We start from the raw sequence: 17,239 nt of genomic DNA on the forward strand, positions 1-17,239 counted from the left end.
CTATGAGTGGAACATGGTTAAGGTACAAACATTTTATATTTTAAATATCACATCAAATTTCTGTAGCTTGAACTTTTGGTCACTTGAACAATTTGCTGTTCTACAAAGTTTCACCGGTTTTAGTAGATAGTTAAACTATAAACAACTGATCTGTAAAGTGTTAGTTAATATATTAGTTAAGTGTTAGTTGCAGCTTATGTATGTTATTGGGACGTTATTCTAAAGTTGCAACTATTCCTCTTTACTAACAGTAAATGAAGAATAGTTGCAACTTTAGAATAACGTCCCAATAACCTACCTGATACTTAACAAGTCTTTAGTAAGTATTTTACAGACATCTTGTTCATGATCTATTACTATTTCATCAGGTATAGTTTTAAATCATTAAAATACAGTTGTAAGAGGCTAAATTAACATATGCATTTGTTTATATGGGAAAACATGTCTTTCACCAAAGAAGGTCCATACTGACTCCAAAGGCAGATACTGATAAGATCAGGTCTTAATGTGTGGACTTTGGGTTTTTTACGATGTGATCACATGTTGATTGGACAGTTTGAATGTCTCAGCATTTGGGCTTCAGTCAGATGGTCAAGAAAGATATAAAATAGGTGTAAAACTCTGCTCTGTCTTTTTTTCCTGGACTGTTTTTTCCTGGTCTGCTTGTCTCCTGTTTTGCTCCTCTCCTCCTCTGACTCTACTGCAATCAGGCTAACTTCTGGGCCTGCTCTCTTTGTCTCTCTCTCCCTCCTCTTTTGTCTTACCTCTTGTAACTTTAATTTTACATTTAAGCTGGGTACAATTTATATCATATGTTTTATCATTTCATATTTTATCATTTTAAAGTATTTGTGAATTACTTTTGATTTAACATCAACATTTAATTGTTCCATATTGCAATACAATATAATCACATAATATCAATGCTCTCCCATATTTTAAGGTATTAATACTGCCCTTATTTCCGTTTTTGGTATGAGATTGCAGAAGAATGGTTTCACTAGAAATGTACAGTGTTTTACCATCATGCTGATAACTTTTTAGTCACTCAGCAGAACGACAGTTCGAACCCCTGTGGTTAAAACTCCTTCTTACTAGGTAAACAAGTCATTTATAACTGGTTAACTAACATCTTGTAAGTTATCTATTGGCTATCTATAAGGCACAGTTATAAATAATTAACAAACTGTTAACTTTTATTTAAAAACTCATTTATAACTCATTAACTAGCAGTTTATTGATGGATTAATAACTAGTTATAACTGATAGTTATGAATAATTAACAAACTATTAACTATTATTTAACAAGTCATTTATAACTCATTAACTAACCGTTTATTAATGATTTATTAACTAGTTGTAACGGATAGTTATTCTAAAGTGTTATCGGCCAGGGGGGCATTTTCTGTGTGGAGTTTGCATGTTCTCCCCATGTTGGCTTGAGTTTTCCAAAGACAAACCGTAAAGAGTGTGTATAGGTGTTTCCCAGTACTGGGATTGCAGCTGGAAAGGCATCCACAGTGTAAAGTTGGAGGTTCATTTCGGTGTGGCGAATAAATGAGGGACTAAACTGAAAGAAAATTATTATATAAATAAATTTTTTAAGGTAACTGGCTGCAAACATTTTTTATGGGCGGGATTCCAACAAACAAATTTAGCTGAACATTACTAAATTTAACTTGTTTAAATTCAGCGAAGATATATTGATTGCAATCAGTTACTTTAAAATGTTTTAGTAAATCTAACGAATCATTTTTTTCAGCATAGTAGTCTTTCTGCATTGTAAAACATCCCAGATTTGCTAGTTGTAATACATTATTGCACACTACAAGATGAAAAATGACAGCTTCTTGTATCCCGACAGCCACTGTTGAATACAAATCACCACAGCACCCTACCTCAAATGGATAGCATCAAAATCAGGCCGACACACATGACTTTCCTGCATATCAATGATTTGCTTCTGTTTTTTAAAAACTCAATGCATTGTGCATTTATTGAGTTCACAACAACTTATTTAGCATAGCATGGCTATATAATTTACCTTTTGGGGGTTATTGAAGCCTGGCTTGCAGAACTGTTTATAGTAATCCCAGTGGCTCTTGTTGAATCTATAAAGTAGCTGCATATCTGTGTACGTTGCAAATCGATCCGGGCACTTGGAGACACACATCTAGAAAACAAAAGCGTTAGTTATGCAAAAGCCCAGAGCGAAATGAACTAAACAATGCCAGGATTTGTAATGAACAAGCGTGTTACCTGAGTAGTAGGGCACTGGAGGTTTATCAGGACAGCAGGACTGGCACATTTCAGTATGTTGAAGTAGAATAATATGGCTTTCTTTCTGTGGAGGACATTTTTTGTTGTTGTAAATTACAGTGTGAAATGACAGTTTTTGCCAGTAGGTGTCACTAGAGCTATTTGGTTACATATACAGGACTGAAATCCAGGTTTAAGCAGCTTTCCACTATAAACATGCGGTTTAGCTATCATGCAATAAAACTCCTGTACGTGCTACTTTGTAAAACATCCAATCCAGGTTCAATACTAAACGATTAGCATCTTCAGCAGCCTGCCGTATAACAGAAACGCTGAGAGAAATGTTTATAACATTATAGATAAAACAGTTTTTGTCAGAGCAAAGCATTAAGGGCTTGTGTCAGATTTCCCCCCCTACCCATAATCCCCTAAGCCACTGAGGGCATCGCATCTCCTAATTATGAACTGCACAGATCCAATTGCCTCCAATTCACCACAGAGCAAACATCTCTCCTTCTACGCCTGTGCATAACAAACACTCTTATCAGTGTGTCCCAGCTCTGCTAATGAGCAGTTCTTTATTTTCCCCAAGGTTGTATGCTGCCAATCAACGCAAAACTTCACACAGGAAAAGGAATTCAGTACAAAAGCATGCGAAGCCAAGATTTAGAAGGCTAATATTATTTTGCTTTGTACTTTGAGTGAACGGAAGGGATGATAATCTGAACATTATAATTACAAGAAGGGCGTGGCTTACAAGTGTAGTTTTTGTGGAATGAGGAATATGCTAGCCCCTCCCCCCAAAGCAGCTGATTGGCTGGTGGTGCTAGTAGCACTTACGCATTGGGTGTTCCCTTCTGGCCACAGAACTGACCCGTGCTGTCTGTGGGGTAAATGACTTTCCTTGGGTCGCCGTGGATCCACGCTAGAACAAAGAGGAGATTTCGTTTAATTTATTTAATTGATTCCAAAAGAGTTGATTCTGTATAATGAAATATCAAATTTCCTTTTCGAAAAAAAACACAATGGGCAAGGCAAGTTAATTCATATAGCACATTTCATACACAATGGTAATTTAAAGTGCTTTACATAAACAAGAATAAAACAAACAAACAAACAAACAAAAAAGATTCAAAACAGATAAAAACTGATTAAAATGTGTAAAAATAGGTTTAAAAAAAAAGAAAAGAAAGACATAATAATGTGATCTGTTGGACGTAGCACAGTGCTCATTCGATAAAGGCACAGCTACGGTAAATAGATGTGTTTAGAGTCTTGATTTGAACGTGCCTAATGCCGAGTTCAGACTGCATGATTTTCAAAGTAGTCGTGTCACAGATGTTTTCACACTGCATGACTATCTGGGCTTGCATTTCGTCGCTGCTTTGTTTACACTGCAAGATGGATCGGCGACAGGGACTTTCACATTGCATGACTTTACTATAGGAAGAATCGCCGACAACTTCGTCCAAATTACGTCTCACAGCCAAAAACACGTAGTGTATCTTTTGTTATTAAATACATAATGAGAAAGAAGCCTTTAATGGGGTAGAACATGTTCATGTTTGCTCACCTGGGTTTAAAGGGAATTAGCCATTTCTCCTCAACGTTGATGATAAACTAATTTCTTTCTGTATGAAACTTCAAACAGACACGGTTGCTCCTGAGTACTGTCTAACCTCCACTAGTTTTCCCTCCATTTCGTGGGTCCAAATAAACCGAAAAAGATCCCTTTTAACTTCTCCCCCAGCCTCCCGCTGGCCTGCAGCAGGTAAACACGCACGCACACACAAGTGAAAGCTGCTCTCTCATTGGCTGTGGGTGATCGCTGATGTTATTTTCAGTCAAAACTCAATTCACACGGCATGATTTGAATCGCCGACAGCTTCAGATATTTAGCATGCCAAATATCTCAAAGGCATCGGCGACTCATCGGCGATTCTCTCAGATCGCGTCTTTGAAAGTTCATACTGTGTGATTATCACTCACGTGCACGAGCAGCGATTTGCCTGTGATTTCAGGCATTTGTCGGCGATTTCTCAAAACCTGTCGGCGAGCCAAAATCGGGGCTAAAATCACGCAGTCTGAACTAGGCACAATGTTGCTATTATCTGATCATTTCTGGAAGTTGATTACAGCAGCGAGGGCGTAGTAGCTGAAAGCCGATTCACACTGCTTTTGGAATTTCTAATTTACTTGATCCTAATGATCTGCATGATCTCTTAGGTTTGTATTCAGTGAGCATATCTGTAATTTATTGCGGTCCTAGGCCATTTACGCTGCATTAACACTACATGGTTCAAGTCACTCAATTCCCATGTTGCACAATTGGGATGTGGCCCATGTATGTACAAGCAGGAAAAAAAAAATCACTGGATTCCAATTTACTCAAAACAGATTCAGGCCTTGTTTATATGTGGAAATTGATTCGATATGAATCGGATCCATGCCCTCGTGTCTGTAGTGTAAGCAGGTAGATCGAATTTTCACGCATCATCAAAAACCATAGAGAATGACATCAAGTCTGACGCTTTCATTTCAGAACAGTCTTTAGCAGAGTTGCAAACCTTAAATCTCATACACGAGGACTAAAAATAAATTAATATTGTCATATAGCACAAATATTTAAGCATTTTAACAAAAGAGAGAAAGAGCGATTGAGCGCATGTAACCAATATAAACTAATATAAAACTATTACATGCATCATGTGCATAAATAACAACAAAGAAATTACATTAAGATGCCTACTAGTTTAAAAAGGTCTAGAAGATCAAAAGAAAATGGCAAAATGAGAACTTTTCTGTCATAAATGATAGCAAAACAGCTTGTCAAAAAGAATAAAAAAAATTAAACCCTGCAAACAAATTAATATAGGAACAAAGAAAAGGGAGCTCTTTTATCATCAGCTGTAAGTCAGCGCCCGGTCTTTTTTTCTTGGTCATTGCGTCTTGTCATTGTGTGCGTTGTGTGCTGTTTAAATGCAGACAATCGAAAACCAGTCACTTTTAAAAGATGATGTAAGCCAGTCATCAAAAAAAATTGGATATGTCACAAAATCGGAATCGACCATTAAGATCTGCAGTGTAAATGCAGCCTTAGTGATTTCTACACAAGTAATAATAATTTAAAATCTATTCTAAATGTAACTGGGAGCCAGTGTAAAGACCTGAGGACAAGTGTGATTCGCTTTGATTTTCTGAATCTGGTTAAAATCCTGCCAGCAGCGTTCTCGATGAGCTGCAACTGTCTGACTGTCTTTTTGGGAAGGCCTGTTAGCAGGTCGTTACAGTAATCCACCCTGCTGCTGATAAAAGCATGAACAAGTTTCTCTAAGTCTTCACTAGAAACAAAGCATCTGATTCTTGCAAAGTTTTTGAGATGATAGTATGCTGATTTACTTACTGCTTTGACATGACTATTAAAATTCAGATCTTACGCAGTCAGGGTTGAGCAAACCCACTCTCTTTAAAAACTGTCTGACGATACAAATAAATGGTGGATATTAAAATTCTATACAAGTCAACCAGGGTGGCACTGGCTTACTCGGTGTCAATCAAATGAGACACAAAATTGCTTTTTGTGGGAAGAAAGAAAAAGCCTGCATAGCGAACATGTCAAGAATAAGTAAGTAATAAGATCCTGTGTGCTTCTGTTCTATGGCGAATGGCAAATGCAAGGCTGCCATTATTTGTGTTTAAAATACAAATGAAATCAAAACTGACTATATTAGATTTGTTAGCTCTCATTGCTAGTTTTTTGATGAACAATTCATCTGAACATGTCATTGAGTAGAAAACAAAAATGGTTTGCCCTTGTAATTTAAAATTGAAATTTGAAAATGCAAATTGAAACCTGTTAGTTTTTTGTTAAATTAACACATTATGCCCCAATCCCAATTCCCCCCCCCCCCCCCCCCTCATTAACCATTCCTCTTACCCCTACCCTTCGTTTTGCACATTCACTCTTATTTAAAGAGCTATATATCTTAAATTAGCTGATTACAATACTGGTAAAATGAAAGAAAAATTACATGAACTAATAAAAATCAATCATTAGCTGTAAAAAGTGCAATTTAAACCAATAATCAATATTGTACTGATATTTTGAAAAGTGTTATTTTAGTGTATATCATTATGCTAATGCTATATTAATATGCTAATGCGGTATTTATTTAAATAAAAGTTTTAGCACTACTATGTGCTTTTATTTTTATTTCAGTTAGCAATCTTGGTACTTTAACTTATTATCAACTTCAACTTACAAATTGTAAATACATAATTTTTTCAGGCTTTGTTTTATTCCTCCAATATTTATATTTTATTTTGTATACTTGATATTGCTGCGCAAAATAACCCAATGTCCCCATCTGCCCTCGCAGATCTCCTCTAAATCCACACTTTAGTTACATAGGACCGTATACATTGTGTAACTGCAAAGTGTGCACTGTATGTACAGCACTTAAAGTTCACTCGAGGCAACTATAAAGCAGCCATAATCTAATTCATCTAACTCCTGAGCACCTATTAATAACTTCAGAAAGACCTGTTTATATGACAGTATCGCTCAGGATGATTAAATTCATTGGAGTACAACTGGAGGAATACAATAACTGATTGCAGTGCTATTTTAGAATGAAGTAACCATAGAAACAACCCAGTTGCTTTGTAATCTCTTGTTAATATAGATATTAAACAAGGTTGTAATTTGCACAAGTAAGCTGCTTTATGAGGAGTGCCACATGGTGTTGTTAAGGAAAACGTTCGAGGTTACAGAAGTTACCCTTCGTTCCCCGAGGAGGGAAACGGAAGTGCTATTAAGTGGATTTGATCTTTGTGAAAATCCACGAAATGGGAGGATTCGGTTCAGAAGCCGCTTGTCTGAAAGAGTATTGAATGGGCCAATGAATGCAATGAATTGGCAGCGTAAGCATGCACAGGTGTGCTTCATTGCCAATTATCCCAGCATGTAAGCACACCTGGAGCGAGCAAACGCCATCCTTTTAAGCTGAAGAGACTTTCAAACAGCTAACGGACAGTAATTATGGCGACGGAGTATAGCACTTCCGTTCCCCTCCTCGGGGAACGAAGGGTTACTTCTGTAACCTCGAACGTTCCCCTTCGGTTGGGGAACTTCAGTGCTATTAAGTGGATTTGATCTTTGTGAAAATCCACGAAATGGGAGAACTATGGAAAGCGCCATAATGACTGAACATTACCAACGCCCCCGATGAGGGGATAGTCAAGCAAGCGTGACGCACCCAAATCATCCTCCAACGTGTCCCTGGCCCTAATTTATCCTACTTCAACAGAAGTCTTACGGATTTAGATATATTTTTTGGGAAGTCGTGAGCATCTAGATAATTCTAGGAAAATACGACAGTACGTTGGGAAGCGTGCAATCCTGATAGGGAGGACGCTGCGGAGGCCATCCGTTACCCAAGGGGGGAAAGATGGCAGAATTTACATATGGACTAGCCCTAAAAAGGGGGAGTACGCATAGCAAAAAAGTGGTTAGCGGAGAGGGAAGACACGGGTCCACCCAGGAGGGGGGGGGACTTAACCGTGGCGGAATAAGCATATGGGATCGCCTAGTGGGGATCACGCATAGCAGGCACCTATACCCAAAACGCGGGCTGACCAGCGGGCAGACCTACAACGTAGTGGGCCAGCAAGTGACTCCTTTGCTGAGTCAGTGCTGGGGGCCACGGAGGAATCTGCAGGGCTCACCTGACGCTCAGACACTCAGGCCTGTAGGAACGAGGGGTCGCTCCAAGGGCTGAGGGCGCGGCGACACAGCGCAGTAACAGAGACACGGTGTGCGCGCGTGTGCCATGCGCGTCTCGGGACTAGATCGTGAAGCCAGTGCTGAAGTGGTCTCATATAGAGTAATCCAAGCGGCATGAAGCGGCTGCGGATGCCATATGCCCCAGGAGCCTCTGAAATAGTTTCAGTGGGACCACTAGTTTGCTGTCAAGCTCTCTCAGGCAGTACAGCATCAGCTGAGCTGCTGCGATGGTGACCGAGTCCAGCTCCAGCCCGAAAGAAGAGATTCTCTGCACGGGGGCGAGTTTGCTCTTTTCTCGGTTGACCTGAAACCCCAACAGGTGGAAGTGCCGGAGCACTTTGTCTCTGTGCATAATCAATTGCTCCGAGAGAGGGCAAAAATCAGCCAGTCATCAAGAAAATTGAGTATGCGGATGCCTGCGAGCCGACGGGGCGCTAAGGCACCTTCCGCGGGTCCTCACCAAGCTCGACCTTCAAACGCAAACCACAGAAACTGACGGTGGTGAGGAAGAGTGGAGACTTGGAAATACCCGTCCATCAAATCTAATGCTGCAGACCAACCCAGAGGACGAACGCACCGGAGGATGTGCTTCTGCGTGAGCATACTGAACGGCAGCTAGTGCAGACAGCGGTTCAAAACGCGCAGATCGAGGATTGGCCGTGACCCACCGCTCTTTTTGGGCACGATGAAGTGTAGGCTGTAAAACCCGCTCTCCATCTCGGCTGGAGGGAGCGGCTCGATTGCATCCTTCGCCAGGAGGACAGCAATCTCCTCTCGCAAGACAGGGGCGGGCAGGGGGCTGACGCTGGTAAAAAACACACCCGTGACTTGGGGGGCCGTTTCGCGAACTGAATCGCATAGCCGAGACTGATTGTGAGTATGAGCCACCGCGAAGAGCTGGCCCACGCTAACCAGGCAGGCTGAGCTCTCGCTAATGGACTCATCGCTACAATCGCTGACGTACCAGCAGTGGGGCAGCGCGGAGTGGGTGTGCTGATCCGGGAAGCGCGCGGGTCCCACAGAAAAGCTGGAGGTGAGAGATTTGCTCTCACTCCGCACCCGAGCTCCGGAGGGGAGGCTCGAGGGGTGGGAGAAAGGAGACCATCCTCCCAGCACTTGTGAGCCACTGGCGAAACGCACTGAATCTGCAAGATAGAAAGCATAGCGTCCCAGACTGGCAGATTTTGGGCTGTCACATCCGGGGAAGTGGAAAAGTGCTCTTTCATGATGTTTTCATGGCAGTAAAAAGTGCCGTTGGAAATGGGGCCCCGCCCTCCAGCGGGGAAAGAGCAAGTTCCTTCTTCTCCAGACGGCCTGTCCCAGGGACGCTTCGCGGTCCGTTGCCGGACTTAGCGGCGTTCTGGGCAGGTGGGTTGCCTGCTTCCAAGGTGCTCGACGTGCTCGCTTCGCCAGAGGCGTGTGCGGGGGCGGTGCAGCTCTCGTAGGTGGGCGCCTTCGGCGAGGAGCAGGCATGAATGGCACGGCTGGCGGAGCGGGCTACGGACCGCCGATAATACATCACCTATCAACTGCTCTCTCACCACCTCGAATTCCTGGGTGAATTTACAGACGCTGTCGCCGAACATGGCTTGGAATATGGGGAAGTCAAGAAAGCGGACTTTGTCGACTTCGCGCATATCAGCCAGGGGTGGCGCTCCTGGATCACTAATGTGGACATCGTCCTCCCCAACGCACACGCAGCGGACTCAGTAGTCTGAAGAGCTTAGTCAGCGGCGGTGCGAAGCTAGTAAGCCTGGGTTGGACTCACCCTCGTGCAGCTCGGCCAGCGCCTGCGCTTGGTAGCGCTGGTAGGTGGCTATCGCAAGCAAGACGGAAGCAGCCTGGCCCGCAGCTTTGTAAGCTCTAGCTCCGAGGGAGGCAGATAACTTACAGGCTTTGGATGGAAGACGAGGCGGACCCTGCCAAGAAGAGGTGCCGCGCGGATTAACCGCCATCGTGCACTCAACCTGAGGAATCGCCACATATCCCCGGCCGTTCCACCGTCAAAAGTGGTGAGGGTGGACAGACACGCAGCACGAGCAGAAAAAAGTGCCCTTCAAGACCGCGTGAGCCTACTGTGCACCTCCGAGAAGAAGGGGACACCCCTCTAGTCGGTCCAGCCGCGGAGCTGGGGGATAAACCATCTCCAACCCACGGCCGAAGCAGCCCGGGAAAGCATGGCTAACATGTCCGTTTCAGGATCCGTTTGACAGCGCTCACCTGCCCGGAGGGGGCAAGCGGGTCTGGATCATCATCGGTCAATGAAAGCCCACCCTCCGATGCCGAGGTGGACATCTGGTCTCCGGTGTCATCGAGCGTGAGGGCTACCATCTGTTAGACGGATCGCTTCCCCCGCCCGAAGCTTGGATGTAGCGCTTAGAGGAGCGGGAGGCCCGTGGGCGACGGATTATCTCTCGCTGAAACCCTCAGATCTGCCCGGGTGCCCGCTGCAGAGCAGGGGACAACTGGGGTGGTTTGCCCTTTTGCAAAGGCTAGCCGCGATCTTTACTGCGCAACAGTCATAGCATCGCAATGACGACATGAACTGCCCGCGAGCAGCGCATTAACATGCTGGACCCCCAGGCATGTAACGCAGTGCCCGTGCCCATCATCCGAGGACAGGAAACCACCGCATCCAGAAACGCACAGTCGAAGCGCCGTCCTGAAAAGGACGTGCTTCAAGACTGTGTTGCTCCTTCTGTAAAGTTTGCAACTTTATATGCACCGCCCTGGAGGACCGGACCCAAAGAACGCCAGGCATGGGAGAAAACCCAGCTCGACCGTCTGCCGCTGCGTGTACACACTCTGGACCGGGAGAATGCTCTCGTTTGCTCGGAATCGCTGGATCACAGCAGGAGGAACCCTCATCGACTCGATCAGAAAGTCTATGAAGCGAAAAGGATGGCGTTTGCTCGCTCCAGATGTGCTTAAATGCTGGGATAATTGGCAATGAAGCACACCTATGCAAGCTTACGCTGCCAATTCATTGCATTCATTGGCCCGTTCAATACTCTTTCAGACAATCGGCTTCTGAACCGAATCCTCCCATTTCGTGGATTTTCACAAAGATCAAATCCACTTAATAGCACTGAAGTTCCCCAACCGAAGGGGAACCACAATAAATTCGTCTAATAAGTATTACTGTATCAAAGATAAGTGGCATGCTGGCTCAGTGGTAAGCATTGTCGCCTCACAGCAAGAAGGTTGCTGGTTTGAGTCCAAACTGGACCAGTTGTCATTTCTGTGTGGAGTTTGCATGTTCTCCCCTTATTCATGTGGCTTTCCTCTAGGTGCTCTGGTTTCCCCCACAGTCCAAAGACATAAACTTTAGGGGAATTGAATAAAATAAATTGACCACAGTATATGAGTGATTGTGTGAGAGTGCAAGCGTATTTCCCAGTACTGGGTTGCAGCTGGAAGGGCATCCACTGCATGCTGGATAAGTTGGCAGTTCATTTTGCCATGGCGACCCCAGATTAATAAAGAGACTAAGCCGAAAAGAAAATGAATTAGCGTTAATTTTCCAATACAAAACTTGGTGGAATGCCTGACAGTTATTTTTGAAAAAAAATTAGTTAGTTTAAACAAAACCGGCATGATAATATTGATAACCATAATGAATTTGTTCACTATAATCATGATATGAATTTTCATACTGCTACATCTCAAGTGCCACATCTGCTTTCTTTCTTTTTTGCATCATATTTTGATGAATAAATGCTATTTTGGTTGTATAAGAAATACTCTTTAAACTGCCCAGTATTTTAAGTCCATCAACTAGCTTTACTGCCACCATAACCACAGTCCGCTACATAAGGTATTCAAGATGTCATTTTTCTCCTCACATAGAAAAGCGATTTATGTCATCTGAAAATTGTTCTGAATGAAACTGAAAAACAACTTAAAAAAATCTCTTTATGCTACAGCTCTGTGTGAAGTCACCTGCTGAGCAAAGGCTATTAGAGCTGCATTTCACAGAGCTGTGAAATGAGATTCACACCACAATGCCTCGCTTTAATGCTTTAGAGTTAAGCTGCAATAACAACTTTGGCCTCAAACAAACTGCATGCAGAAATACTAATAGCAAAATTCAGCGGATAAACATGACATCCAACATGAATATTTCAAAGTGAAGCGTTGAAAATAAGACAATAGCGATCACGAGATGGTCTGTCTAGTGGATGATGTCATGGGTGACTTCATCGTTAGCAGAGGGTCTTTTTTTTTTGGGTAGGGGGTGGGCAGCTCTTATAGGATGACATCATTCTTCTGCCATGGGCAACATGAGGTAATTCCATTATTGCTTTGCATTAGTGTCTGCACAGAAACCTGTACTGAGCAAGAATGAACTCATACAATGCAAGATAGTAATCGGCAAGCAATCTGAGTGATGGATATTTTTTTTAGAAAGTGGTTCACAATGTAAGGTGTTAACATTCAAACCAGTGCAGCTTGAGTTTGTCAGCCGTATAATTGTGATCAATGCTCAAGAGAAGTAGTAAAAATCTGCTGTATTAGTATTAACTCATCTCTGGTGGAAATTATATTTGATTTCACAGTGTCTGTTTACTGTATACTTTAATAAATCAGGCATAATATTATGAAATATCCCTAATATAAAGCTTAACCCTAAGTCTACAGTAAGTATTTTTTGTTATATAATATTACTCAGCACTTAATGTACAGTTACACTATAAAAATTCCAATGATATATATATATATATATATATATATATATATATATATATATATATATATATATATATATATATATATATATATATACTTACCGGTCACTTTATTAGGTACACTTTACTAGTACTGGGTTGGACCCCCTTTTGCCATCAGAACGGCCTTCATGTCATAGATTCAAGGTACTGGAAATATTCCTCAGAGATTTTGGTCCATATTGACATGATAGCATCACGCAGTTGCTGCAGATTTGTTGGCTGCACATCCATGATGCCAATTTCCCGTTCCACAATATCCCAAAGGTGCTTTGTTGGATTAAGATCTAGTGAATGTGGAGGCCAGTTGAGTACAGTGAACTTATTGTCATGTTCAAGAAACCAGTCTGAGATGATTTATGTTTCATGAAATGGCAGGTTATCCTGCTAGAAGTAGCCATCAAAATATGGGTACACTGTGGTCATAAAATGATGGACATGGTCAGCAACAATACTCAGGTAGGCTGTGGCACTAACAAGATGCTCAGTTGGTACTAATAGACCTAAAGTGTGCCAAGAAAATAACCCCCAACACCATCACACTACCATCAGCAGCCTAAACCATTGATACACAGCAGGATGGATTCATGCCTTCATGTTGTTGACGTGTCATGAAGGTTGGATGTGTTGTGCATTCAGAGATGCTCTGCTACCTGGGTTGTAACGAGTGGTTATTTGAGTTACTGTTGCATTTCTATCAGCTCGAACCAGTCTGACCATTCTCCTTTGATCTTTCGCATCAACAAGCCATTTTCTGTAAACTCTAGTGATAGTTGTGCGTGAAAATCCCAGTAGATCAGCAGTTTCTGAAATACTCAGACCAGCCCGTCTGGCACCAACAACCATGCCATGTTCAAAGTCACTTAAATCACCTTTCTTCCCCATTCTGATGCTCTAGTTCAAACTGCAGTGGATTGTCTTGACCATCTCTACATGCCTAAATGTATGTTGTGAGTTGCAGCCATGTGATTAGCTGATTAGAAATTTGCGTTAACAAGCAGCTAATAAAGTGGAAAGTGAGTGTATTTCAGTTAACTGTTAACACTAAGACCATACTGCTTTTCTGAACATCACAATGACCATGGTGATATTGCAGACTTGAAAAGACTAAAACTCCAATAACAATTCAGATATTTAGTTGAGCAGTCTTTTTGCTTATCTTGTTTATGAATACAGCATATCCACTCTAAAAGTGCTGGGTTGTAGAACATATACACACAAATACACATTTCTGGGTCAATTATGGATAAAATCAACAGTTGGGTTAAAGTTTTTGTGAAATCTAAATTTGCAATGTTTATTTTGCTAGCTCACATTGTTGTTCTTAAAGTAAATAGTTTATTAAGTATAAAAAACAGGTGTTTTGGTTAAGTCTTCCAAAGTCTGACCATTTGTTTCCGTGTTTGGATTGGTGGTCCTTCTAATGACCTTATTTTGAAAGTTTTCATAGCAATTACATAGGAATATATATAATGATAGCCTTCAAACCATTAGTTTGTTATAAGGGAATGATGCTCAAAAGAAAGCACCATCCCTTACTCAATATTCTGTTGAAAGAATTGGAAGAGTTGGAAGTGCGTCAACATACAATTGTCGCAGCAATTTCCGGTTCAAATGGACTTTAACAAATGTAATTTAAATAAAATTGAAAAATCTACTTGATTCGGCTCAATTCTGCAAAATATACAGGATTTGTTTCCCTGCAGCTTTTGATGTCAAATCCACTAGATCTGAAATCGGAATCTGAAATACCTTACTGGGCTGTGTTGTGTTATAAACGTCATTTCATGTTCTTGTACTTGTCCATGAGAAGGTGTGACTTGTACAGATCACCTTGTGATCCACTGATCTAAATGCCAACCAATAGTGTTTTCAAAAGCAAATGTAAGAGAAAACTTCATTGTGGCCGTGTAGTTTTACCCTGATTTTACATTGCTTTTATTGCGTTTTTTAGAACTGTGTTTCATCAGATTCAAACCCTAGCGCTCAGTTTCCCAAGTTTAATACCATACAAAGTGAGCATTATTGCAGATTAACCAATCATATAAACCATATACACTTCTGTTTTGTGGTTTTTTTTGGTGTTGTACACCAAAGAACTACCTGAAAATAATCCTTTTTTTTGTCAAAAATATGTCTCAGCAAATATCAGTACTACGCTCCAACTAAATATTTACGGCAGCCTCCCCCCATGTATAACAGGAGAGAAGAGTTTACACTGAAGACCTCACAAAGATAATGAAGAATGATCTCTCTCTACTCAGCCTTGCTTTTCTCCAAATCTCGCATTTGTTTCAGTTTGTAAAAACAGAGTTTAATTTTCTTTCAAGGAGTGTTTTGTGTTAATTGTGTCCACCACTTAAAACAAGAATTTCTTCATGACTGAGTTCTTCTCCCTGCTCTTAAGTTCAAGTTTAATGCTTTAATGACGTCATGTGTATTTCGCGTGCATTCACGGCTTGCGATGCAGCTCTGTGCGCCATCTGTTATTAGTGACTGACTGTAATTTAATGTGCTATAAAAATTGGTTTATAATTAAATTTTCATTGGACAGTTATATATAGATGTTTTAGTAGCAGAATTTTAAAGCAGTTTAACAATTGAAATGCTTTTTTGTTGGATATTACATCATTCAATGCGACTACGAATGACTTTACAGAATGCTTATGACCTACTAACTTTGCCTTAAGAACACGTGGTGCAACCGAAGTGAAAACAAATTTAGTTACAAACTAGCTAGTAGTTACTAAGCCACTATGTGGACTTTACGTTCCAGTTTAAGAAAGAACTCACAATCGTCCAGCTGGTGCAACCCTGCCCTAGTGTTCATTTTAACTAGAAACTTCATCCAAAACGTACTGTATGTCGATGTACATTTTTGCAGTTTCACAAAAATATAGCCCGATACTTCCAATGAGCCTCTGTTGGAAAAAAATTCATACAACTTTAGATTTGCCTTTTTGAAACAATGTTGACTTCTTGCCTACATCACAGCCATAAGATTGAATGATGGATAATATGATAAACTTCAAGATAGAAGTTTAGATTAAACCAAAACTGTGTGCACTTATTGTTGCAACAAACTGTCCTTCCACAGAAGTTTGAAGTACCATCTTTAGGCAAAAAAATATTTGGCAGATGTTAGCAAAATGCCTGTTCAGTGACAGAGTCTATAGCAGTGTATAGCAGTGCAAGTCTATACACAAAAACTACTGCAAAGCAAAGTTATTCCATCCCTAAATGGATCGTCACAGACTGCAGACCCATCAATACTGTTCAGAACTGTACCATCAGCGAGAACTATTATTAAGAGAACACATTAACAATTACGACATTGATAAAGCTAAAATGGTTAGCAGAAGGCACTACAATCACTCTTTATGAAGACCACTGGATATCAGTAAGTAACCCAAACCACCTTGGTGTAACAGTGCAGCTAATCAATAAGTATGTTTACATGAACACCAATGATTTAATTTTAATGCGATTAAGGCAATATTCTGATTATACTCATTTATGCTGAGCACTATGTATTATATATATATAACACTGTTGGGGAGTAACTAGTTATATGTAACGGTGTTGTGTAATTTAATTACAAAATAAAAATAACAGTAATTCGTTAGTTATTGGGAGAAAAAAATGTGTTATTAAATTACAATTACTTATTCATTCATATATTTTAATCTTTGTCCATTTATTAATCTGGGGTCGCCACAGCGGAATGAACCACCAACTTATTCAGCATATGTTTTACGCAGCGGATGCCCTTCCAGTTGCAACCCATCACTGGGAAACAACCACACACACACATACACTACGGCTAATTTAGCTTACCCAATTCACCTATAGAGCATGTCTTTGGACTTGTGAAGGAAACTGGAGCACCCGGAGGAAACCCTCACCAACGCGGGAAGAACATGCAAACTCCACACAGAAATGCCAACTGACCCAGCCGAGGCTCGAACTAGCGACCTTCTTGCTGTGAGGCGACAGCACTACCTACTGCGCCACTGCGTCTCCCTACAGTTACTTATGAAAATGTTATAGATTGCAAATGGGTGAATAATATGTTGAATAATATTAATCTGTTGCTTTGCCTGTTTTTGATATGCACAATGTCTTCTGCTAAGGCCATTTAGCATAGCACAGCGGTGCTATTCTAATGCTTTTGATTGGTTTTCCAGTTTGATTGGGGTGCACCACGTCTACCAGTTACGTTAATCCTCTCTGCCGCTGAAAGCATTAGGCTATTACAAACTGTCTGAGAGCTTCAAGTAGTGACGCTACTTTATAAATCAAAAAGCTTTTCAGTAGTAAAGCTATTTTATTAGTGAAGTAGTGCAGTAGCGCCCACACAAGCTACATTTACTGATCGCGGAGCAATAATTGACAGCGCCGACATTCACATCCGACATATCCATATGACGGCGAGAATGGTGATTTCTTCTTCTTCCAGTTTTAGAGT

The 17,239-nt window shown here is 41.2% G+C and overlaps 2 protein-coding genes across 8 annotated transcripts in view; both read right to left on the reverse strand.

Moving 5' to 3' along the window:
• The window catches only part of LOC137487670 (uncharacterized), a 579,101-nt gene that overhangs the window by 498,367 nt on the left and 63,495 nt on the right, over positions 1-17,239 (reverse strand). The gene's annotated exons all lie outside the window — the stretch shown is intronic.
• The window catches only part of slc44a5a (solute carrier family 44 member 5a), a 258,230-nt gene that overhangs the window by 45,236 nt on the left and 195,755 nt on the right, over positions 1-17,239 (reverse strand). For all 5 annotated transcript variants that reach the window (XR_012388774.1, XM_073920123.1, XM_073920125.1 and 2 more), the window contains 3 exons: positions 3,100-3,184; positions 2,260-2,344; positions 2,045-2,173 (listed from right to left, as the gene is read on the reverse strand). Coding sequence is in view for 4 of the 5 variants with exons in the window: in XM_073920123.1 (XP_073776224.1) it covers positions 2,045-2,173; positions 2,260-2,344; positions 3,100-3,184 (299 nt within the window). In the remaining variant the exon portion in view is untranslated. The remainder of the gene's footprint in view (positions 1-2,044; positions 2,174-2,259; positions 2,345-3,099; positions 3,185-17,239) is intronic.

Source organism: Danio rerio, chromosome 2 (assembly GCF_049306965.1).
Source record: "Danio rerio strain Tuebingen ecotype United States chromosome 2, GRCz12tu, whole genome shotgun sequence".
Lineage (NCBI taxonomy): Eukaryota > Metazoa > Chordata > Actinopteri > Cypriniformes > Danionidae > Danio > Danio rerio.